This window comes from Canis lupus, chromosome 28 (assembly GCF_011100685.1).
Source record: "Canis lupus familiaris isolate Mischka breed German Shepherd chromosome 28, alternate assembly UU_Cfam_GSD_1.0, whole genome shotgun sequence".
Lineage (NCBI taxonomy): Eukaryota > Metazoa > Chordata > Mammalia > Carnivora > Canidae > Canis > Canis lupus.
Genome location: NC_049249.1, coordinates 910,068 through 935,377, shown reverse-complemented (window position 1 = coordinate 935,377; position 25,310 = coordinate 910,068). Strand labels below are relative to the sequence as shown.

General features: G+C 39.3%; 1 protein-coding gene across 10 annotated transcripts in view; it reads right to left on the bottom strand.

Moving 5' to 3' along the window:
• WDFY4 (WDFY family member 4) overlaps nt 1-25,310 on the bottom strand; it is a 286,497-nt gene that overhangs the window by 106,819 nt on the left and 154,368 nt on the right. For all 10 annotated transcript variants that reach the window (XR_005380348.1, XR_005380346.1, XR_005380347.1 and 7 more), the window contains one exon: nt 3,521-3,598. Coding sequence is in view for 7 of the 10 variants with exons in the window: in XM_038578030.1 (XP_038433958.1) it covers nt 3,521-3,598 (78 nt within the window). In the remaining 3 variants the exon portion in view is untranslated. The remainder of the gene's footprint in view (nt 1-3,520; nt 3,599-25,310) is intronic.

The following is a 25,310-nucleotide window of genomic DNA, read 5'->3' as shown; positions in this document are numbered from 1 at the left end:
AGTCCTTTAATTTTACCCCCAAGGATCTGCCTATGCACCTGGGGATTCACATTCCCCAAGTCTTCATCACAAGGCAAATAATTTGTCTTGAATATCTGTGGCCAGACAGACGTGTGTCAGTGGTGAGACTCCTCAGAGAGGAGTGATTGTTTAGTGCATGATAGAAAGCTACAAGTGGTCCCGGGACAGAGGACATGGGATGACCAGACAGCAAAGTCCTGAGTCCCCACACCTGCAAAGTGCACTGTGATGCCCATGTTTCTGTACCAGGTAAGGTCTTCTTGAAGCTTGAATCATGATTGGAATTGAACACCAATACAAAAATAAATTTATAAAAAAAAATAAAAATAAAAAAAATAAAGCTCTTGTTTCTTTGGGAAAAAAAAAATCATGACTGGGCCAAATGCCACACCAGAGACTCAGAGGCAGGGTTCCTGGTATGTTAGAGGTAACTGTAATTGGAGCTGAATGGAAACATTTGGGTAGCATCAATGAGCTTTTCCTCTGGGCAACCAGCCCTTCCCTGCTTTTGGTCTTTTGTGCTTTGGAGGGATTGATCCCAGCCCTGGCTTCAGTTCTCAATGGCATTCAAGTTTGGCTAATATAAGTGGTGGAAGATGATTATAGGATGGGCCGTGAATGTGTGTGTGTGTGTGTGTGTGTGTGTGTCTGTGAAAGAGAAAGATTGAGAAGAGAGAAGGAGAAGGAGCAAACTGATTGCTTAGGACAGAGCTTGAATACTTGGATCTTGGAGCTTGAATACTGGTTCTTGAAGTTTGCTACTCCTAGATTTTTTAGTACCACATATCAGTTCATTTGCTGCCTACACCAGTTTGAGCTGAGTTTCTGATATTTGCATTTTGAAAAAGCTGTGACAGACACTTAATGGATATACAGAAACTAAGCAAGAAATGACAACAGTCTGTTGGCCCCTAAAGAACTCAAGAGTGTGACACTGTGAAAATGTATTGCCCCTTAAAAAAGCAGGGTGGTTGCTCCAGACCCCATTATCTCTGGCAGATGGTGATTACCTCTGCATTCCTTTAAATGTTGAAACAATCTGTCTTAAATATTTAAACACTTGGAAAGTGTCCTTATGGATTAGCCTCAAAATGCTGATTTTCTCAGAAATACATCAGTAAAACTCTACACAGCTTTCTCAAGTATTTTCTGAAACCCGTTCAGGCCCACTGCTGAAAATGAGCCAGGCCAATATTCTAGAAGGCTGGATACTCTCCTTCTCGGCTCAGAAAATTCCAGCAGAAACTTACAAAGTACCACAGACCACATCTCTCCTAGCCATAAGCAAATTTCCCAGACTCTTCCACCCATAAAAAGAGAAATGCTCACACTTTTGACTGGATGCTGATTTGGACATTTAGACAAACAACATCATCTGTCTTGAAATGGTGCAAGTGTGATAAGGATGCCATAAACACAGAATGCAATCTTAAACAATTCCTCTTATTTATCCCTCAATAGTAATGAATTTATTAGCCATATTGTTAGTCCTGAAAGAAGTCAGTGGATACAAATGGTGGGACACTGATGTGGAAGGGTCTGTCCAAGGGGCACCGATAATAAAATAAGCCAGCTAGACACCTATCATGCTGTACAGTGAAGTCAGCAATGTTGGGGTGGGGTAGATGCCCCTGATGAGGCCCTTCTCTAAACTAAGAGTGTTTAAGATCAGCTTGTGCTTCCAGAGAAACCAGAATGCCTTCTGATTGCCTTGACGGTATCATTTCCTATAGACACCCAAACTTCTGTTCCATCCCTGTCAAGTCTCATAAACTGCCCCCCATCCTTACAGAACAGCTGGAGAGGCTGTGTTGCTAACCTGTGTGTTTCTGGGGTACAGGTTGCACGTCTCATGAATCCCTAGTCCCAGGGCCATGTGTGGGCTCCTAGATGATTTTACATGGAAGGAGTTAGACCAGGTTACTTGGCTGGAGTTGATCAGATCCTATTTTGTTTCCTCGACATTTGGGTACCACTGCTCCACCCTTCCTTGGTCCTTCACCCACCCCAGGCATATGGTTCCTTTACCCTACTGTTCCCTTTATAGTAGAACATCCCAATATTGACCTCATCACCCTGCTTGTGGTTATTTCTTTACTGTTGGTACCTATACTGAGTTTTAAGAACATTCCAGGCACAGCAGTAGCATTATAATCTCTGCCTTTCCTATGCCTAGCATAGGCTTTGGAGCAGAGAAATCATAAAGTAAATAATATATTTAGCAAGGCTTTAATACTATATGTTGTGCTTTATTATTATTATTATTATTATTATTGTTATTAAAAGATTTAATTTATTCATGAGAGACAAAGCGAGAGCGAGAGAGAGAGAAGCAGAGACATAGGCAGAGGGAGAAGCAGGCTCCCCAAAGGGAGCCTGATGCAGGACTTGAACCAAAGGCAGATGCTCAACCACTGAACCACCCAGTGCTCTACTATTATTAGCAATCATCTTTTAACAACATTTTGTTAACAACAACACTGACTAAAGATGAACTTCTTAGCCATTCCATAACCACATGTATTCCCTGCCAGTCACTTCGAGGCACTCTACACTTGTTCTTTAATCTTCACAGTTAGGCAGTGTGATTTTGCTTTCGAGATGGGAACCCTGAGGTTCAGACTGCATGCCTGGGAAGGGGCAGATCTGAGACTCAGCTTGAGATCCCTGGCATGACAGACAGTGCTTTTTTACTCTAACTGTCCAGAAATCACACCTAGAGAAGTGTTTTAAGTATCTAAGTCTGCCTTGATGAGTGGCAACCCCTTGCATTTAGGATAAAATGCAAAAGCCCTAAGGAGGTAGCAAGCCCTGTGTGCTCCAGTCCTGCCTTATCTTCACCCTTGTTCATTCCCAGCTCAGGTCACCCAGTCACTTTTTCCAGTTACTGGCAACATCCAGCTCTTTCCTGATTGGGACCTTCCCATATGTCCTCCCTTAGCCAAAGTACATTCTCAAAATACTTCAGCCTATTTTCCTCCTCCTACGGATCTCAACTTAATGGTCACTTTCTTGGAGGAGGCCTCTTGTCTGCCTAAGCAAATTCTCCCCACATCATAGTCTCATTGTACCTGTATTTTCCATGTCTCTTGCTCATCATAAGTAATAATGATCTACTTATTTGGGAAGTTATTTAATACATATCCCCCTCTAGAGGTAGAGTGAAGCTACCAGAGAGTGAGGCCCATGTCTGCTCTGTGTACAACTGTGCTCCTAGCTCATAGCACAGGGTCTGAGGCATCTGGGCTCTTGACACCTATTTACTAGTGGATGAGTGAGTAGATGAGAGGATAAACATGCTGCCAGTCTCTTCAGCTGCTGACAGTGTGGGGTCAAGTCCACTGCACAAGCCATTAAGTAGAACTGAATCGCTGCTGACCAGTTATTGACATAGTTACCTAGAACTTAAAGCAAAGGTCCTTCTGATTCTTTATTTCAGATTCAAGGCAAATTCCAGTTTTCTGTGCAGAGAAAAGAAAACCATGTACTGGTTTCTTACCTGTACATGATCTTTGTATAAAGATGCATATAGTTCCTGCCCTCTTCTTCTGTAGTTCTCGATACATGACACAAAATCCTGGAAAAGAGAGAAAAATAATAGCTTAATGACAGTTGTGATTTTAGATTAGAACTTCTGTGCTCTGACCATTTATCAGGGAAAGTAACAGTCACAAGCATTGTAGGTCAAATGAATCACAGCCTCATAAATAAAGACTTCACCCATGTTGACACCACACAAACACACACATACACACACATACGTCGATGGGTTGCTTCAACTTCCAGCTATGATGAGCTAGCTTACAACAGGCTAATCTTCCTTCCAAGAATAACTAGAAAAGCCATATTTGAATAATCTGCTTTAAGAAAGCAGAGAGCCTCCAAGAGAGCCAAAATTTAAGGAGTCAAGATCTTGGAGATAAGGAAAACTAAGATGTATCCAAAGCACAATATCTATTATTTTTTTGCTCCTGAGATATTTGCAAGTTTGCAAATAACACAAGATGTTGAGAAGCTGAGCAGAAAGTGATGGCTAAGAAGCAGAGAAGCTTAACAGAGCTTTTGGTGTTTTCAGGTGCTAAGGAGACAAACATTGGAATTCAGGCTCACCAAGACAACTAGGCCATGAGGAATCAAGAGTCCAGAAATACGACACTAAAAAGGAGTAAGCCCAGCTTTCTGCACTGATACTCTCTCTTTAAGCAGCTGCTGATTCATAAGCAGTGTGATTTGTAGAAACCAAAGGTGTTGGGCTTTAAAGTGGACTCTGAAGGGCTGCACCATAGCAATAGAGGCAGATGGGAAATAGACCAGGTCTTACAAAGCTGAAACCCAACTTCCCATGAGCTCAGCCTCTAAGTACATTATGGTGATTCTGCCCCCACTCCAAATACATGCCAGAAGACAAAGAAGGTCCCTTCTGGAGAAGGATCACATCATCTGAAGCCTCTAATGGAGGATTCTCTCTAACAGAATTTTCATACGAAATGTTCAGTAGTCAAGCAGAAATTACTAGATGTGCCCATAAAAAGGGCCAACAGAAAAACATAATCAAAACATAACCACAGGTATCCAGATATTAGAGTTGTCACACATGAGCCATAAAATAATGCAAGAATATTGTCCCAAAATGCAATATGGAGCCTTTTGCAAGAGATATGGAATCTATGAAAAATAACTAGATAAAAATCCTAAATCTGTGAAATGAATTAATTAAAATTAGAAACTCCATAGATAAGTTTAACATCGGAGTGGATTCATCTGAACATAGGGTGAGTGAACTTGAAGAAATATTCTTGCTAACTATGATGAGGTAAAAGTATAGAAAATATCTAAGAGATAAATATAGTTAGATACATATGTAATATAGAGAAAACATTTAACATATGTGGATTGGTGTCTCAAAGGAGAAGAGATAAAGAATGAATCAGAAGCAATATCTGAAAATTTAATGAGAATCTTTCCAAATAGATGAAAGGCATTGAGCCACAGATTTGAGAAATTCTATAAACCTGAAACAAGCAAACAAAAAATACAAAGAAAACCACACATAAGCCCCTCATAATAAAACTGTAAAAAAAAGATTTAAAAATTTGAAAAGACAAAAAATATATTATCTTTAAAGAAGTGACAGTAAGAATGGTAGAGGCATTGAAACAATGAAACAACATTTTCAAATCATAGGAAAAAAATCTGACAAACTCAAAGTCTCTACCCAGTGAAAATACCTTTTGAAAATAAAGACAAACTAAAATATTTTCAGGTGAATAACACTGAGAGAATGTGTCTCTAGTAGAACTGCCCCAAGTGAAAGATAAAGGAGCTTTTTAGAATGAAAATGATTCCCTAAAAAAAAAAAAAAAAAAAAAAAAAGAAAATGATTCCCTATTGAAGCCGGAATCTTTGGAATGAATGAAATACTATGGAAATGATAAACATATTAGTATATCTAAATGAATATTGGCTTTTGGAGAATAATATAGCAATAATAATAATAACTTATGGAATTTGAGAAATGAAGAATAAAAATATGTGAAAAAATAACAGAAGATGGGTGGGGTAAATTAAATAGTGTTTTAAGTTTCTTCAATTAGAAATTTGGAAAAAGGATCTAATTTACATTAGACTCTGATAAAGCAAATGTGAATGATGTAAGGTAACCCCTAAAAACATAATAAAAGAATATGTGACTTCCAGCTAATAGAAGGTAAGTATAATAATTTAAAATATTATGTAATACATTGGAAGAGAAAAAGAAAGGAATAAATAACAGATATAAAAACAGACAATTTTAAACAAGATGGATTTAAACTAAAGTTGTCATTAATTGCATTAAATGTAAATAGACTAAATGATTCAACTAAAAGATAAACAGAGTCATAGTGTATCAAAAAGTAAAACCTAGGTAAATGCTCTTACAAGAGACACTCCTTGAAAATAAGGACACAAGGAGTTGAAAGTAAAATGATAGTAAAAAAAATAATTGGACAAACACTAACCAAAAAAAGTCTGGTAAAGCTATACAAATGGCACTTGAAGTAGTCTTTAAAGCAATAATTATCATTAGGCATAAAGATGGATGTTTCAAAACAATAAAGGACAAATACACTAGGAAAGTATAACTTCTAAATGTGAAGCACTTAATAACATAGCTTCAAAATATATAACATATAGAATAACAACTAAAAGGAAAAACAAACAAGTCTACAATCATACAGGTAGATATTAACTCATAACTCAATAATTAATGATATAAGCTGACAAGAAAGATAGAAACATAGAATATTTAAAGAATATAGGAAGCAAACCTAATTTGATCAATTGTTTAAAAAATGCAGATAATCATATGATACAGAATGCACAAATGGAATCACTACTGAAACCTGCCACAGGGCAGAATATAAAGCAAATGTAAAATAATTTCAAATAACTGAAATTATATAGAATACACTTTTTGAACATAGTGGGATTAAGCCACAAGCAAATATATTTTTAAATCTCCAAATATTTAAAAATTAAGCAATAATATTTTAAGTAACCCATGGGCCAAAGAAATCAAAATGGAAGTTAGAAAATATTTCAGCATAAATGAAAATGAAAATATGACATAATAAAGCATCAGTGATAGAGCTAAAACTTTCTTGTGGGAATATATGTGATCATCAGTGGAATTATTAGAAAAAATAGGCATGTAAATTTTATATATATATATATATATCAAGAAATTTGAAAAAAATTTAAACCCAAGGAAAATACATTTAAAATCTTCCCAGAAAGTCTAATAAGGAAAAAGGAAACAGGTAAAAATTACCAGGAGCAGGAACAGGAATGAGGAAATGAGACATCATTCTCAATTCTACAAACATTTAAAGAATCATCATGATAATTTTATGCTAATACATTTGAAATTTGGATGAACTAGACACATTCTCAGGAAAATATAACTTACAGAAATTAATACAAAAAGAAATAGAAAATCTGAATTGTGCAATGCCTATTACAGAAACTAAATCTAAATAAAACTTTTCCTACAAAGAAAATTTCAGGCTTGAGCATAAATAGTAGTAAGAGGATGGGACACAAAAGTTGAGGAAAACATTTTAATTGAAATCAGCAATATATAAAAGCATAATGTATCACCCCCAAATTAATACCAATCCTTCTTTGTTTTTCAAAAAAAAAAAAAATAGAAGATGGAATAATTCCAAACTCATTTTATGAGGTTAGCATCATCCTGATACCAAAGCCAGGTAGATACCACACAAAAAAAGAATACTATAGGCCAACATACCTGAGGAAAATTGATGCAAAAATCCACAATAAAATACTAGCAAACAGAATTCAACAGCACATTACAAGAAAAATACATTGTGACCAAGTGGGATTTTTCCGTAGGATGTAAGGATGATTTAACATCTGTAAATCAACCAAGATAGTACACCACACTAACTGAATGAAAGAGAAAAAAAAAAAAACACATGAGCATCTCAAAAGATAGAGAAAGTATCTGACAAACTTCAACATTTTTTCATGAAAAAAACTCTAAACAAAAGAATTAGAGAAGGAATTTACCTCAACACAAAAATGGCCCACAGCTAACATTATAATCAATGAGGAAAAGTGAAAATGTTCCCTCTAAGATCCAGCAGAAAGCAAAGATTTCCACTCTCACTTCTATTCAAATAATACTAGAAGTCCTAACCAGAGCAATTAAATAAATAAATAAATAAATAAATAAATAGCATCCAAATCAGAAAGGAAAAAGTAAAATTATATCTGTTTGCAGATGATATAATCATATATGTAGAAAACTCTACAGACTCAAGCAAAAAAAAAAACCTGTTAGAACTAATAAATGAATTCAGTAAACTTGTAGGATACAAAATCAACTTACAAAAATTAGTCATGTTTCTATAGAATTAATATTGTGAAAATGTCAATGTTACCCAGGGCAATGTACACGTTTAATGCAATCCCTGTCAAAGTACCATGGACTTTCTTCAGAGAGTTAGAACAAATTATTTTAAGATTTGTGTGGAATCAAAAAAGACCCCGAATAGCCAGGGGAATTTTAAAAAAGAAAACCATAGCTGGGGACATCACAATGCCAGATTTCAGGTTGTCCTACAAAGCTGTGGTCATCAAGACAGTGTGGTACTGGCACAAAAACAGACACATAGATCAGTGGAACAGAATAGAGAATCCAGAAGTGGACCCTCAACTTTATGGTCAACTAATATTCGACAAAGCAGGAAAGACTATCCACTGGAAGAAAGACAGTCTCTTTAATAAATGGTGCTGGGAAAATTGGACATCCACATGCAGAAGAGTGAAAGTAGACCACTCTCTTGCACCATACACAAAGATAGACTCAAAATGGATGAAAGATCTAAATGTGAGACAAGATTCCATCAAAATCCTAGAGGAAAACACAGGCAACACCCTTTTTGAACTTGGCCACAGTAACTTCTTGCAAGATACATCCATAAAGGCAAGAGAAACAAAAGCAAAAATGAACTTTTGGGACTTCATCAAAATAAGAAGCTTTTGCACAGCCAAGGATACAGTCAACAAAACTAAAAGACAACCTGCAGAATGGGAGAAGATATTTGCAAATGACGTATCAGATAAAGGGCCAGTTTTCAAGATCTATAAAGAACTTATTAAACTCAACACCAAAGAAACAAACAATCCAGTCATGAAATGGGCAAAAGCCATGAACAGAAATCTCACAGAGGAAGACATAGACATGGCCAACACGCACATGAGAAAATGCTCTGCATCACTTGCCATCAGGGAAATACACATCAAAACCACAATGAGGGTGGCGCAGCGGTTTGGCGCCTGCCTTTGGCCCAGGGCGTGATCCTGGAGACCCGGGATCGAATCCCCCGTCGGGCTCCCGGTGCATGGAGCCTGCTTCTCCCTCTGCCTGTGTCTCTCCCTCTCTCTCTCTCTCTCTGTGACTATCATAAATAAATAAAAAATTTAAAAAATACATTAAAAAAAACACAATGAGATACCACCTCACACCAGTGAGAATGGGGAACATTAACAAGGCAGGAAACCACAAATGTTGGAGAAGATGGGGAAGAAAGGGGAACCCTCCTTCACTGTTGGTGGGAATGTGAAATGGTGCAGCCACTCTGGAAAACTGTGTGGAGGTTCCTCAAAGAGTTAAAAATAGACCTGCCCTACGACCCAGCAATTGCACTGCTGGTGATTGACCCCAAAGATACAGATGCAGTGAAACACAGGGACACCTGCACCCCGATGTTTCTAGCAGCAATGTCCACAGTAGCCAAACTGTGGAAGGAGTCTCGGTGTCCATCGAAAGATGAATGGATAAAGAAGATGTGGTTTATGTATACAATGGAATATTACTCAGGCATCAGAAACGACGAATAGCCACCTTTGCTTTGATGTGGATGGAACTAGAGGGTATTATGTTGAGTGAAGTAAGGCAATTGGAGAAGGACAAACATTATATGGTTTCACTCATATGGGACATATATAAAAAATAGTGAAAGGAATTATAGGTGAAAGGAGAGAAAATGAGTGGGAAAAATCAGAGAGTGTGACAAAACATGAGAGACTCCTAACTCTGGGAAATGAAAGGGGGTAGTGGAAAGGGAGGTGGGCAGGAGGATGGGGTGACTGGGTGACAGCACTGAGGAGGGGACCTGACAGGATGAGTACTGGGTGTTACAGTATATGTCGGCAAATTGAACTCCAATAAAAAAATATACATATAAAAAAAGAAAATATGTTCTATATCATTATCCATTAGGGAAATGAAAATTAAAACCACAGTGAGGTATCAATATACACCTATATGAACTACTAAAATTAAAAGGTAAGTACAAAAAAAAAAAGGTAAGTACACCAAATGCTGGTGAGGATCCAGAAAAACTAGAAGATTCATATATTGAATGTATAGTACAGCCACTCTGGAAAACAGGTTAGTAGCATTTTTAAAAACCAATGCAACTACCATGCAACCCAGCAGTTGTACCCCTGGGGATGTATCCCAATGAAATGAAAATTTTCACAAAAACCTGTACATAAATGTTTATAACAACTTTATTCATAATAGATAAAAAATGGAAACAACTCAGATGTTCTTCAAGAGGTTAATGGTTAAACACATTGTGGTGCATCCATATCATGGAATACTTTACAATAAAAAGGATGACTTGTTGACTGTTGATCCATGCAACAACAACCTGGATGGATCTGTGAAGAATAATGCTGAGTGTGAAAAGATAATCCCAAAAGGTTACATACTGTATGGTTCCATTTAAAGAATTGTTTGAAATTTGATACAATTATAGAAATGGAAAACATATTACTGGTTATGAGAGGTTATAGGAGTGGGAGGAAGATAGTGGGAATGGCCATCAGTGGGCAACATGAGGGATTCTCATGATGACTAAAATGTTTCTGGTTGTGATATTTACTATTCTTTTGCAAGTGATACCATTGGGGATTCCTGGGTAAAGGACACATGCTCTCCACATTTCTGCATTCTTTCTTTCCTTTCTTTTTTTTTTGAGAGAGAGAGAGCATGCAAGAGCCAGGGAGGGGCAGAGGGAGAGGGAGAGAGAATCTTAAGCAGGCTCCAAGCTCAGCATGCATCCTGATGCTGAGCTCAATCTCATGACCCTGAGATCATGACCCAAGCCCAAATCAAGACTCAGACACCTAACTAAATGAGTCACCCAGGCACTCTTGAATTATTTCTTATAACTCCATGTAAATCTACAATTCTTAAGATAAAAAGTTTAGTTAAAAAGAAGTCTTTGAGGGTTTTATCTTTACCATTATATATTCCAGGCATGAGTAAAAAAGATACTCATGCCCAGAATATATTTAAAAACTGCTATAAATCAATAAGGGAAGAAAACAGAAAAATTCAATATAATTTTTTAAAAAGAAAAAATTGAACAGATATTTAATTTTCAGAGATGTCCTAACAGATATATGAGAATGTGGTCAACTCGTTTGTCACTTGAGGAACATAAATTAAAACTGCAATGAGAATTGAAAAAAAAAACTGCAATGATAATATTCAAAATTCAAATAGGCTAATGACATATTTTGATTATGATATGAAGCAAATGAATTCTCTTACACTGCTATATTGGTACAACCATTTTGAAACATTGGTTGGTAGTACCTTAAAAAAGTGAACATATGCATACCCAATGACTCAAAAATTTCATTCCTGGGTACATACCCAACACTGGAACATCTTTGCCTTTTTTTTTCATTGTGTTGATATTTGCAATTATGGCCCCAAAACAATGGTAAATAAAACTAGTGTCATAATCCAAACTAAGGGGTTGGCATGAACTGTACAATAATCGTTGTGTGTATTCCTCACCACTTGGAACTTATAGCAGGAAAAAAAATCATCATGTAAGAATGTCATTGATAAAACAGTAGAAATTATTAATTTTATTAAATCTCAATTTTTGAATATACTCTTTTTAATAGTTTGTGTGATAAAATGGGAGCATGCATAGAGCACTTCTGAATACCAAAAAAACTTAATAGCTGTTTCAAGAAAAAGCAGTATGTAATTGTTAGAGTTATGAGCTAAACTAGCTGCTTTTGTCACAGAACATCATTTTTATTTGAAAGAATGATTGAAAGAAAAAATTACAGTTATTATGACTTGAGTGTTTGGCAGATACTTTCTTGAAAATAAATAAAGTAAACCTGTCATCACAAATAAAGTAACCTGACACCATTTGCTGCCAAAGATAAATTGAGCTTTCAAATTTTAAATATTAGAATATTGGAAATCTTGTATCTGCCTCTTTGAGCTTAAAGTTTCCCAGTAGCTAAAAAACTTTCTTATAATATTGGTGGTGACATGAACATGGTTTTTCCATATTGCACAAGGAAACATGTCAACATTAGGGATATCTATTGAACTCAGGGAATCAGTATTCCCAAAGCATGCTAGGATGCATGTTACAAAATTATGTATGAGTGAAAATATCCATTCAAAGTGCAAAATAGATCAATACATTTCAGTGGAATGGAGGACAAAAATTTCACTGATAAAGGTTTCAAATAACCTTTAAGAAACTACTTGTTGAGTTTTGGTGTAGTATCAAAGAATGTCTAAAATTTTCTGTAAAGGCTATTAAAATGGTACTTTCTTTTTTAACTGTATATCTTCAGGGGGCTAGATTTTCTCCATATATTTCAACCAAAAAAATATATAGAATAACTGATTGAGTGAAGAAGCAGATACAAGAATCCAGCTATCTTCTTACTAAGCCAAATAGATCTTTAAAGAGACTTGCAAAAATTTAAAACAATACTACTCCTTTAACAATTTGTTTTGAAAAATATAGTTATTCATTATAAGCTTTATTTATGTTTAAATATAATGATAGGTTTATTATTGTTATCCTTAAATGAATTAATAAAGGCATTACTTGTTAAATTTTGTTTTATTTTTTAATGTGGTAAACATCAATAGATACAGTCGACATAAACAAAAGCTTTTTGGAATCCTCAATCATTTTTAAGAGGGTAAACAGGTCCTGAGAATTAATGTTATAACACTATGGAAGTGAATGAATTACTACTTCATGAAGTTACATAGATAAATTGAACAAACACAGCTTGGAATGAAATAAGCCAGAGAAATGCATATATTCTATATTATTTCATTTACATAAAAGTAAAAATGTGAAAACCTAATGTGTGATATTAGATGTCAGGATAGCCACTACTCTGGGGAAACAAGGAACTATTGACTGGGATGGGACATGGGGTTTGGGAGTGCATCTGGGCTGTTATTGATGCTGCATTCTCTTATCTGGGTACTGGTCACAAGTTCACTCGCTAAAATTCTTAAATCTTTATATTCATGATTTGAACACTTTTTTCTATGTTATGTTATATTTCAATAAGATAAAAAAAGTGTTTATCAGCAAGCATTCAAAAATATGAAAACAATATAATTTTAAAACCACAGTTACAGTTTTGGAGTAGTGGGAATAGGGTGAATTCTCTCTTTTCTTTATTTCCTTTTAATTTTTTTCCAAAAATTTCTTTAATATTGCTGTTTACACGTTTATACACATTTATAAGTAAAGCAATCCTTAGAGCATTGCAAGTGACCTAAATGCTGACAAATTTGACTAATTTTACATCTAAGGCAAGAGCCCAGACTTCTTTCTTAACACGATGCCTTAGAGACATGCAGCAGGAGAACAAAACTCTTGGGCAACACTTGGACACAAAGCAGCTCCCATCAAATAGCACATGTGCCTTCTTGCCAAAAAGGGATGGGCCTTGTGTGGATATCCCCAGGGGATTAACTGGGATCAGGGCAGGGCATTTTAGGCAGGGAGACTTCAGCAAGACATATGAAAAGATATACAGACTTCCATGTTGTTCAGTGTTGTTAAATGAGAGAATGGGAAGCAGAAGGAGTAGAAGTCCAAGGACCTTGGTTCTTGGCCCTTACTAGCCACAGTATATGGGCAAATAATGTTTTTGAAATCTGGTTTACCATGTATAAGATGAGGTTCACAGTATCCCCTTGACTATTCTGAAGAGATGTTATGAAGATAGGATGAGACCGTAGACTGAAAGTGCTTTGTAAACTGAAAAGGGTCACCCAAAGAGACTATTTGTGGTAGGTCGTGGATAAGATCAGTTGAAAACAGTTGGTCCAGGTGGTTTCTTCAAACTTCACAAATATAATGCCGTACAAGTTAAGTTAAAAGCCATCTTTCCTCTTCAAGTAAATAACTACAATAGCAGATAAAGGGCTAGTATCCAAGATCTATAAAGAACTTATTAAACTCAACAGCAAAGAAACAAACAATCCAATCATGAAATGGGCAAAAGACATGAACAGAAATCTCACAGAGGAAGACATAGACATGGTCAACAAGCACGTGAGAAAATGCTCCGCATCACTTGCCATCAGGGAAATACAAATCAAAACCACAATGAGATACCACCTCACACCAGTGAGAATGGGGAAAATTAACAAGGCAGGAAACCACAAATGTTGGAGAGGATGTGGAGAAAGGGGAACCCTCCTGCACTGTTGGTGGGAATGTGAACTGGTGCAGCCACTCTGGAAAACTGTGTGGAGGTTCCTCAAAGAGTTAAAAATAGACCTGCCCTACGACCCAGCAATTGCACTGTTGGGGATTTACCCCAAAGGTACAGATGCAGTGAAACACAGGGACACCTGCACCCCGATGTTTCTAGCAGCAATGTCCACAATAGCCAAACTGTGGAAGGAGTCTCGGTGTCCATCGAAAGATGAATGGATAAAGAAGATGTGGTCTATGTATACAATGGAATATTACTCAGCCATCAGAAACGACAAATACCCACCATTTGCTTCAACGTGGATGGAACTGGAGGGTATTATGCTGAGTGAAATAAGTGAATCAGAGAAGGACAAACATTATATGGTTTCATTCATTTGGGGAATATAAAAAATAGTGAAAGGGAATAGAAGGGAAGGGAGAAGAAATGGGTAGGAAATATCAGAAAGGGAGACAGAACATGAAAGACTCCTAACTCTGGGAAACAAACTAGGGGTGGTGGAAGGAGAGGTGGGCGGGGGTGGGGGTGACTGGGTGACGGGCACTGAGGGGGGCACTTGATGGGATGAGCACTGGGTGTTATTCTATATGTTGGCAAATTGAACACCAATAAAAAATAAATTTATAAAAAATATATCTACAATAGCTATAGCCTAAGGTTGTTTACATCCTTGCTCAGATACTTCACTTCTAATTTCAAATTTACTCTCTATTGTTAAGTTCAGAAAATATTTATTATTCATCTACTATTTCCCCGGTACTGGAGTATAAAGATGAACCTCACATCTGGTTTTGTGGAATCCAATGGCAGAGACAAATGGTTTTCAGCTGCCATGGCTAATGTTGAGCCAGAGCTATGCACAGGATACAGTAACATAGGACCCAGCATGCACACAGAATAGGGGACCTTGTCCTGAATCATATTCAGAGAAAGCTCTGTGGTTGAGATGTTGCTTTAGCTGTATCTTAAAGGAGAGGTTTTAAATAGAAGTCCAGTGTGGTCCATTAGCATTTTTGATAACTCACTCTTACAAAAATTTGAAAGATGAATTTAATGAAGGCAAGACTTTCTAACGAAGTAGAGAGCCCCCTTAAGACACTAACATGACAGTACAAGTGAGACATCGCATAGTGGAGTGAATGAAGTGGAAAAGTCAAATTCAAGAAGGGAAACATAAAATTGGTAGGAGTCCATGACTGCATGAGATGGTAAGAATTTCTTCAAAATTTCCTGGTTGCCTAATGAATTAAATTAGATAAATTAAACGAAGAAAATTTAAGAGTGATCAGAAGAACAAGAGAAAGAGCAAGTATAACTGATGTGAGGACATGCTGAATTTCAAGTGTCAGAGTTACAGCTGCACCTCTCTAGAAAAGAGCTAGGTGAGATGTCCAATAGGTTGATAGATTTGTGAGTCAGGAGCAACCAGATGCTAGGCAAACCCTGAGAGACAATAAGATCCCTCATGGAGAGTAAGTACAGAGAGGAGACCGAGGAGACAAGGTATGAGACCTAGAGAACACTAACAAAGTTCAGGCCAGGAGAAAAGTTAGAGAGGTTTAAGGAAAATCAGAAAAAGACGTCATGGAAGCCAAGGGCCATGTAACCATAGTGGATGCATCAGAGAAGTCCTGTAAGATGAGGCCTGAAAATGTCCATGGGATATGTGTGCAGAAATTGGTCTTTGGTAACTTCTGTGAGTTATTTCAGAGGAATGATGATATAGCAACAAGTCAGCTAGAAATGTGCAGATAAAACAATGGAGACAAGGAGTATAAAGCAACGCATTCAAGAAAACTGACTCATGAAGAAGAGAAAAAGACATGGGAGCAGAGTCACACGATAAAAGAGGAAAAACACAACTCAAGTGTATTACTAGGATGAGGGGAGCTTGGCAGTGGGTGGGAGAAGGTTGAAAAGTAAAGGAGGGCAGCCCCAGTGGCACAGCGGTTCAGTGCCACCTGCAGCCTGGGGTGTGATCATGGGGACCCGGGATCGAGTCCCACGTTGGGCTCCTTGCATGGAGCCTGCTTCTCCCTCTGCCTGTGTCTCTGCCTCTCTCTCTCTGTGTGTCTCTCATGAATAAATGAATAAAATCTTTAAAAAAAGTAAAGGAAAGGCCCCTGATGGTGCAGGTTCTACCAGATAAGCAAGAAAGGATGGGACTGGTAGCCCAACAGAGGTCAATCTGAATAGCCCCGGAGGGAGAGACTCCTCATGCTCAGAGGTGAAGGAAAGGACCTAGCAAAGAAGTTTCCATTTGCATTATCACATTTAATGTTTAGTCTCCTGACAAATCTGTGTTGTGATTGTTCCCATTTTACAGAAGAGGAAACAGATAAGCGAAGGTGAGTGACTCCAACACAACACTCCAAGGAAGTGCAGCACCAGAAGATGACTTCTTGGACGCTGTCATCATGTGTGTCTCCCTGATTTGCATTTCCACCCCTGTGAGTCTCCACAGTGCTAGGCAAACATTACTTTCCTGTGGGCCTTTGAGACTTTTCATGCTCTGGAAAGTTGTCACACTCAGGATGTGGAGACAGGAGGTCAAGGGCAGAGGCCCATCTGCCTGGGCAGCAGCGGATGTGGTATGTCCATCAGGGACAAATTCAGAGCAGAGCTCTGCATCACTTATTGGAACTAAATAGCCTTTGCTTAGCAACTGCCTGTGTGTTAAAGAGTTTGAGAACCTCTGAAGTAGAACAAAGGGCCTCAGAAGGCTGTTTGGAGATTTGAGAGGGATGTGGATCTGGTTTAGAGCCTGTGCTGTGCTCTCACAGTGTCTCCTTAGGGAAGGGTTTGATTACAGGATCCGGACCAGATCCTGGAATGGGGAATGGGGCACATCATACTGGAGGGTCACCTGTGAGTGAGCTGACCTCAGCTTCCTGGGACCCACCTCTGCCAGAGGCCCCCTGAGGCTGGCCAGCTGCTGGAGACCCTCCTGCCCACAGGACATGCCTGCTGGCCACTGATGACAGTTGTTACACTTGTTTGTTTAAAGCATCATTAGCCCTATAATCACAGATGTGTAGCCTCAAAAACACAAGGAAGGCCAACCTCTGAAGGCAGGCCCTCAGACACTGCTCAGAAACTTGGGGCCAAAATTACAGTTAGAGATCCTGGGCTCTCCAGCCAAGCACCGCACATGCCGGGTCTGGGATTAAACTCTTCAGCTGGGCTGTATCTACAGTGTGCTGACATACTGTACATCTCTTTTGAATCCTCACCATTTTCACTGCTAGCAATTTCTTATAAGGAAACTGTAAGGTATGTGCACAAATATTCACAGACAAGATTTTCCACCATCCTATTTGCAGTAACACAAAGTGAAACAATGTAAATATCAACACATGGGAGGATGGCTCATCCCTATGAGAGGGTATTATGCAGTCACCACAAATCATGCTCTCCCAAAGGACCACCATTAGCCAATATCGCACCTTTGTGTCCCCTTTGGGCAGACACCGTTCCGGGCCTGGATGAATGACTTGAATAGTGGAACAAAGACTGGATTTCAGCTCCCTTTTGCCACTCTTGCCAGATGTCTTTGCAGGTAATCTATACAATTATTCACTGCAGCCCTGGTGTCAGAAAAGATTTTAATGATTTGGAACCAGGTTTTTGATGTATTGATATTCTTAAAAGGAGGTTAGAAAATCATATGCTATATGATTGTGCATAGGAAAGAAAACTTAAAATACAGTATGCTAGTTAATCGTGCTGTTTGCCAAATATTTCCAGTTCTCTCATCCTGTAGGTACGTGGTATGATTGTCTTGCCTGCTATCCTTCAGCTATGTGACACTATGGAGAAGTGTGCAGAAGCTCAAAGGGCTCACAAGCAATGTGTTAAGTTCTTTTTTAATTGCTAAGGCAACACTCAATGTTCTAGATTATGGCTGCTCCATGAGCCAGTGTCTGAGTGAGGACAAGCAGACTTGTCTCTGTGCCAGAGGTGGCACAGCAGACTTCTGGCCAACTCACACAGTACTTGTAGCACAAGTGAGAAACGTGCCTTTGCTATTTAAGGACTGTTAGGTTTGGGGGTGTTTGTTAATGCAACATAACCTAATTTATCCTGAATAATACACATTCTAAATATGTTTGAATGATTATAGTGGGATGCATTAAAACACATAAAATTCATATGGATTCATTTTTGTGATCAGTGAAAAAAAGATCGAGAGCTACAGTGAAAGCAAGTGTGGGATCAATTAAATACTCTCAGCAAAAAGCTGTTGCAATCTGAGCAAAAGATAAATAATAGGCTTAATGGATTATAGACCAAATTATAAAATAAATACAGATGAGTCCCTACTGATACAAATAAGAGATTGAATAGATAAATAATGGGGCAGAAGAGACAAACCTTCCTTAGGGAAGAATTTCAAATAATGCAGGTAGATGTTTCCCTCACCAGGAGGCCACCCTTAAGGGTGGGCTGGACTTAAGTACTTGCTTTCAAAGCATCAAGTATGGAAGGGAAACAGTAGGAACTCTGCAGTGGAGAAATCTGGCAGACACCACCACGACCATGTGATGATGTTACAAGGATGTCACATGCCCTGACTCAATACAATGTGATGAGAAGCACACTGTGATCTTCTCTCCAATGCTCCACAACCCCCAGCAATTATGAGAAAATATTAAACAAAGCAAAATTAAGGCACATTTAACAAAATACCTGACCAGTGTGCCTCAACACTGGTCATGAAAAACAAGGAAAAGTCTGAGAAATTGCCACAAATTAAAGGAGCCTAGAGAGATATGATAACTAAATGTAAGTTGGTGCCCTGGACTGGATCCTGGATTAGTGAGAAAGCTAGGGAAAGCAAAATAAGGTATGGAGTTTAGTTACCAGACTACCTACTGGGAAGGCACCAATGTCAGTTTCTTCACTTTGACAAACCATGGTCATGTAAGATGTTAACAACAGGGGGAACTGGGTTAGGAGTATACAGCAGTACTGAATATGAACATGAAAAGTAGATGAAAGGTACTCCTAAATAAAGAGTGTATTAGAAAATACAATGAAATTCTCACAACCTTCCACCTAAACCCCATCATGAGAATGAGATAGAAGATGTGAGTCACTGCTCTTCCAGTTGGACACAGTCCTACATTTCCCTTCGGTGTAAACAAACAGCTCATTGTACTGAGTGTAATTCTCATGTTTAAAGAAATAATTTTTGGTAAATCTTGCTTCCCCTTAATTGCATGAGCCAACTACTGCATCAGACACTTAACAAAGAAATAGTAATTAATCCCCCAAATGGTGGAAAAGCAGCCTGGTGGATATATAGAAGGATGATACTGAATTCATAAAGTCACAAATGGTATCATTCTTGATGAATAATGTAAGGGAATTTGAAGAGTATTGTTGACAACTTGATTTTCATTTCATGAATGTATTTTTAAACTTAATCCTATGTAACATGATTCCACTGTGGGCAGTCTTCTTTACAATTTTTAAAATTTTCTAAGTATTCACTAATAATTCCATAAAGAAAAAGCAATAATCATACTGTTTGATTTTAGTGTCAAATCTAGATTTCTTTAACCTCTTACTTTGGCCAAAGAAAAAAGAGACAGGTTCAAGTCAAACTCGGGGTAGACTCCTCTTCACCAAGACAAGAGTAAAACCAGATGTGAAAGAGACTTCCAACCCCATGGGTTTCATGATCTCATTGGTCACTCTCACTGTCACTCACTGGTCCCCTCTTCTCCATTGGCAGGGGCTCAGAGGATGAGAGATTCGTCGCCAAGCGGCAGAAGAACCTGTGTCTGTGTATGCACTTTGTAGTTAACATGAAACCATCATTAATAGTCTACTCTTTCCTAGAACACCTCCTCAGGACTCCCATGATAGAGCAGAAATCCTGTGAGAGCAATACTCTGAATTACAGTGGCCAGTTTCCCACCAGCCCCTTCCCAAATTAGAATAAGCTCTTCGGGGACATTGCCCACCTCTATCCCCAAGGGCCAAGCAAACAGAGGCAATTAATTATCAGAGTTTGAGATACTGAAGTGAAACTCATAGACCCTTGTCACTCCTCCAGGCCAAATTCTCTGCAACTGGTTATTCCCTGTCTGGAGTGAGATACTCCCATGTGGTCAGGATTAAAGAGACCCATTAGGGTCAATGGCAACAATTTCCAGTCTGGCCCTGACATCCCCTGTACTTTAAACCCATCTGAAATTCAATATTTTCCTGGTTGTGAAATATTTAATAAAGTTTTTCTGCTATGCCTTCTGTGAATAAGGCTGATGCATCTACTTTTAAATATAAATCCTTGGTGCACACTTGGTTTGGGTTGCCTGGCAAAAGCAATTAAATGCATTCCTTATTTGTGGTAAGTCATATATGATATCTCCATGTGCCCCCATCAAATGTTCACAGCCCAATTTGAAGAAGGGGTGTAAGAGCAAGGTGTGGTCACAGTCAAGGGGTCTTTGCAGGATATCTACTTAGATGAGTTGGGCTAGGAAACACTCTTCAAGTGCCCAGATAATTGCACTTTTCTCTGCTATGGAGCCATAGCCCCTGGATTCTTAATAAATGTCAAGCAATACCAGAGTAATAATCATATTTCCAGCAATAATGACAAACAACTGGCACTGAGAGTGGCTGAGGAAGGACCAGATCACCACAGCTCAAGTCATCTCTCATTAAATTCACCCACATATTAATTTCTAAGATGAATAGTGGTTTCTAATTTGTCTTTTTTGAACTGTGATGTGTTTTTTAATAAATATTTTATTTATTTATTCATGAGAGAGTGGGAAAGAGAGAGAGAGAGACAGAGACACAGGCAGAGGGAGAAGCAGGCTCCATGCAGGGAGCCCAATGTGGGACTCGATCCCGGGACTCCAGGTCCACGCCCTATGCCGAAGGCAGGCACTTAAACCGCTGAGCCACCCAGGCTGCCCCATGAACTGTGATGTTTTTATTAAATTCAATTGTCATGAGTACAAGGAACATGACTACTTAAAAAAAAAAAAAAAAACCACTCCAATGTAACAAAGGACAAAAGCTTTGGAATTCTAGGTACTGGGCCTTCTCAAGGGAGCCACTGTCTCTCCTCTTTGCCTCCTTCTTGGGTGTCAGGGCCTCCACCAGGCTCAGACAGAATGGAAGTGTGAGAGAAGAGATGGCTGTTGGTGAAGCCTCCAGTCTGTGCTGCTTTGTTAGGGCAGCATGGGCAAGCTCATACACCTTCTTTCACTCCAGATAATGCCTAGCACAGAGACAACCTACACACTGCAACATACATTTCAGAGACAGAAAACAAATGGGAGCCACAGTTTACCAAAAGATTCCTTCTTTAGACTTTAAGAAGAGAGACAAGGCCACCTTGGCCAGGACTATCCTGCCACTGTCTGCCTGTGGAGCAGAATCCTTGGCCTGAGCTTTCAGGGGGTCCCTGGCTGCAATGCAAGCCCACAGCAGGAGTTACCTGAGGGCAGCCCTGACCATACTCCTGTCCTCCTTGATGCTGCACACATCTGCTCACCTCGGCTCTCTTAGGGGCTATACCAGGACCAGCCAGTAGGCATCTGCCATGGGCTGCATGTGTTCAACACCAACCCAACCCTCTCCCTTAGGCTGGGTCCTCACAGCAGCGGCCATCGTGAGTGACAGAGAGAGCTGTGGCTACGCAGGGTCACAACCAGGCTGGAGGGGGCTCGGCAGGCTTTCAGAAGGGACAGGATTTTTAAAGTCCAGGAGAAGCAGTTGGTCCTATGGAAGGGGGAGGCTCTTAGGGGAAGATAGGCCCACATGTGCCCAAGGGTACAGATGGGAGAAGACAGATGGGAGATGCATTATAATAAAATATGGAAATGGACCTAATTTGCAGACCATGCGGGATGGGGGCGAGGGAAAAAAGTAGTGAGGTCAGGTTTCTTGCAGTGTGGTTGTGGGTCTGAGTCTTCTCCTGGACAGTGTGGCAGTACATGCTGGTTTTTGATCAGGGACATGACATGGTCAGATTGGATTTTTTAAAACTCACAATTAGGGTGGCAAATAGATGCGGGGCAGGGCCATCTGCTTTGTTCTCCCTGTTCTCAAGCACTTCCGCCTCTTGGCAGAAGCGTTATTGATGGGTGGGCATAAAAGTATGAACTAGATAGCCCCTGCTCCACAATGGCATCCAGAAAGCTAGAGCGCAGTGTAGATGCTTGAGTGTAACTCTTTATAGACTATGTGTTTAAGGTCTTAATTCCCCAGGAATTTGCTTTCTTCTCTTATTATTATTTTTCCTGATCTCATTTCTTTATTACATGCATCCTCATCTCAAGTTACCATAAATCCTCTGGGGAATGAAAAAAGATATAAAGAAATACATGAAATTAAGACAAACTGGATATTCTGGTAATGCCAGGCTGGCAGCTGAGCCGCAAGGCAGATGGTCACAACTGTCCTGCACCTGGAGGGGCCCCTTCCTCACTACCAATCTTCCCTTGCATCCTTCCTCTTCCTCCTCATCTCAGCTCAAGCTTCTCCAAAAAGCCCAAGTGAGGCCTTCTTTCCTATGGGCACATCCTGAACCTTAACCTCTTCAAAATGTAATTATTTCACCCCCCCTAGAAGGCAGGATTCCCAGGTCCGGGACTGGGTCAGTCAGTATCCACTGGCCTTAAGCCAAGGGCCAGGGATACACGAGAGGAAATCAATGAATGTGTGTAGAACTTTGAAAGAGGGAATGCCTGGAGAAGAAACGGGTGCTTAAAGAAGAGAAAGATGTGGAAATATAGATGCAGATGAAGTCATAGACGCCCACATGTTATCCAATCCTCTAGAGAAGCTGGAATGGCACTTGACAATTGATTCCTGCCACCCTTCTGGACCAGTCCCTCCCGTTTGGGCTCCATGCTCCATTTATGTGGATCTCTCTCTGTCCTCAAATATACAAACTCATTCCCACCAGGGAGCGTTGTCAATGGCTGGATCTGTTTCTAGAGTTCACATTCCCCAGATGCTGGATGGTTCCTCTTTTCCTCTCACTTTATCACTTCCAACCCACAGTGATCACGAGGCAGTCTCTAGCATATCATCCATTTCCTCCAGATTATGTCTCACTAGCTCATACTTTCTCATCTATTTCCTTTCACTTATAGCCTGTTTCCTGAAACCAACAGCAGTTCCTAGACAGAGAAGTCCATGAGTCTGAGACCATCAGTTCTTACTGATTGGACACATACTCATTCAATTGCACTTTTGTTTTACTAAACAACCTCAGCTGCTCCCTTTGTTACTCTTACTTATAACAGTAAATCAAGCCAACACCTGAGGACCTCTGAACCTTTCTCCCAGGCCCCCAGAACCCAGACTGCCATGCTTCCTTCTGCTGTCCCCACTCTCCGTCCTATGCCAGGCCACAGAGCCAAGTTTACACCAACCCCCATCAACAATAGCAAAGAGAAGAAGATTTCAGAGCTTCCTGTTCTGAGACTTTGAAACACTTTTTTAATTAACCAAAATGGCTTCTCATAATAGATGGGTCCCAGGGCGAGAACGCGGCTGTAACTCACGTGGCAGGCGCCTGGCGGCCAAGCTGGGAACAAGCCCTAGCGGGTTGTGAATGGCAGCAGCGCCTAGGGAGGGCCCTGCACTCCTCCACTCCACGACCATCTGCCAGTTTCTCATTATATAGTTTGGGATACTCTGTCTCGTGAACTCAAAAGCATTTTTTTGTTTTGATGAATAATATTTATGTTTTAAAAACTCAAATTTAGGAAGTAAACAAAAATGTGCTTCCCCCATTCTTGGGTCATAATTTTTCAAAATTGAAAGCATTTCTCAGGATAATAATACCCTCCCCCAAACACCATATCAGTTTTTGTAATGCAGGTATGTCTCATGCTAGGAAATCTAACATACAAAAATCCGAAACTCAAAATAGATTCCTGGGTATAAGTTACCTTTAAAGCAAAGGACTATATTCAGTTTTCAAAAGGATTCAACCCAGGATTCCTTTAAAATGCCTAGTTCCTAAATTAATTTCAAATCTGTTTCAATTTACAAAATCTTGACCTATACATGTTTTGTTTAGAAGCTCATCTACTATTATTCTTCTTAGATACCATCTAAGTAGGGAGATCAATAAACAGCATAAGGATTCTTAAAATATGGGGTTGTGAGTTATTCATCTCTATATTTTTAGTGAGGAATGCTAGGTCTATTCAATAAATTCATGTGATATTGAATTGCACAGGAAGAAGTATTTATGTACATTAAAATATCGTGCATTGAACTGCTGACTTGGACTTTGAGTTGCTTTGAAAGAGTCCTCCATGACACCCATCACAAATGGCATACACAGCCTGATTTTGTAATAAAAATACTACAGTAGGGAAAGAAATAAAATCAGAAAATAACAGAAGGAAGTGAGAAGATCTAGTTAACTTTTTCAGACTAGATGCTGCTATTTGGATAGACATCTCTGGAGAAGAAATGGAGCATTTGCCCCTAAAGACTTTTCAAGCATAATTTAGATTCAGCGCACTTTTTAACGGGCAATGGTCAGGACCTGATGTTGAGCATATTCCATCGATTTGTGGAACTTGCATAGCTTCAGTGCCGGCTCTCTTAGAGAAGGTTCAAGCTATCATCCGGCTGCCAAAATCAAAGCAACTTTAGCCCATTTCTTGTGAGGCGGAATGATCAGAAAAGCACTTAGAGGTGGCTTTAGGCCGTTGTCAGGTGGTAGAGCCTTTGGTTTAATGGTGCACTTGTGCAGCACGGTGACACTGTCTTCCCTTCGTGCTGGGTGCAGGTGAGGAAATGTGTGATTAGCAGGAGGCTGGACCCTAAGCCAGCCATGGGATGAAGTGAGTTACTGTTGGTATTAATTATTCAATTATCGGGTGGACTTTGCATTATTAGGAAGTCATGCTAGAGAAGACCACATTTTAAAATAAGTTTTAGGAATAAACAGTTGAGAGGAAAATTCTGGCAGGGAAAATTCTGTTCACTGAGGTGGGTGCTTGCTGCCTATTTGAAGAAGGTCAGCATCATCTGATTTTAGCAGTGGGATCCTGTGGTCAAGCCAAGGTCTCCCCTAGCCTAGCCACTATCTTTTACATGAATGGGAAAAAAGGAATCCCTTCTGGAATGACAAATGAGAACAAAGACACAGACCACACTACAGCTCACAGCTTGCTGGCAAAGCTGGGACAGAAGTC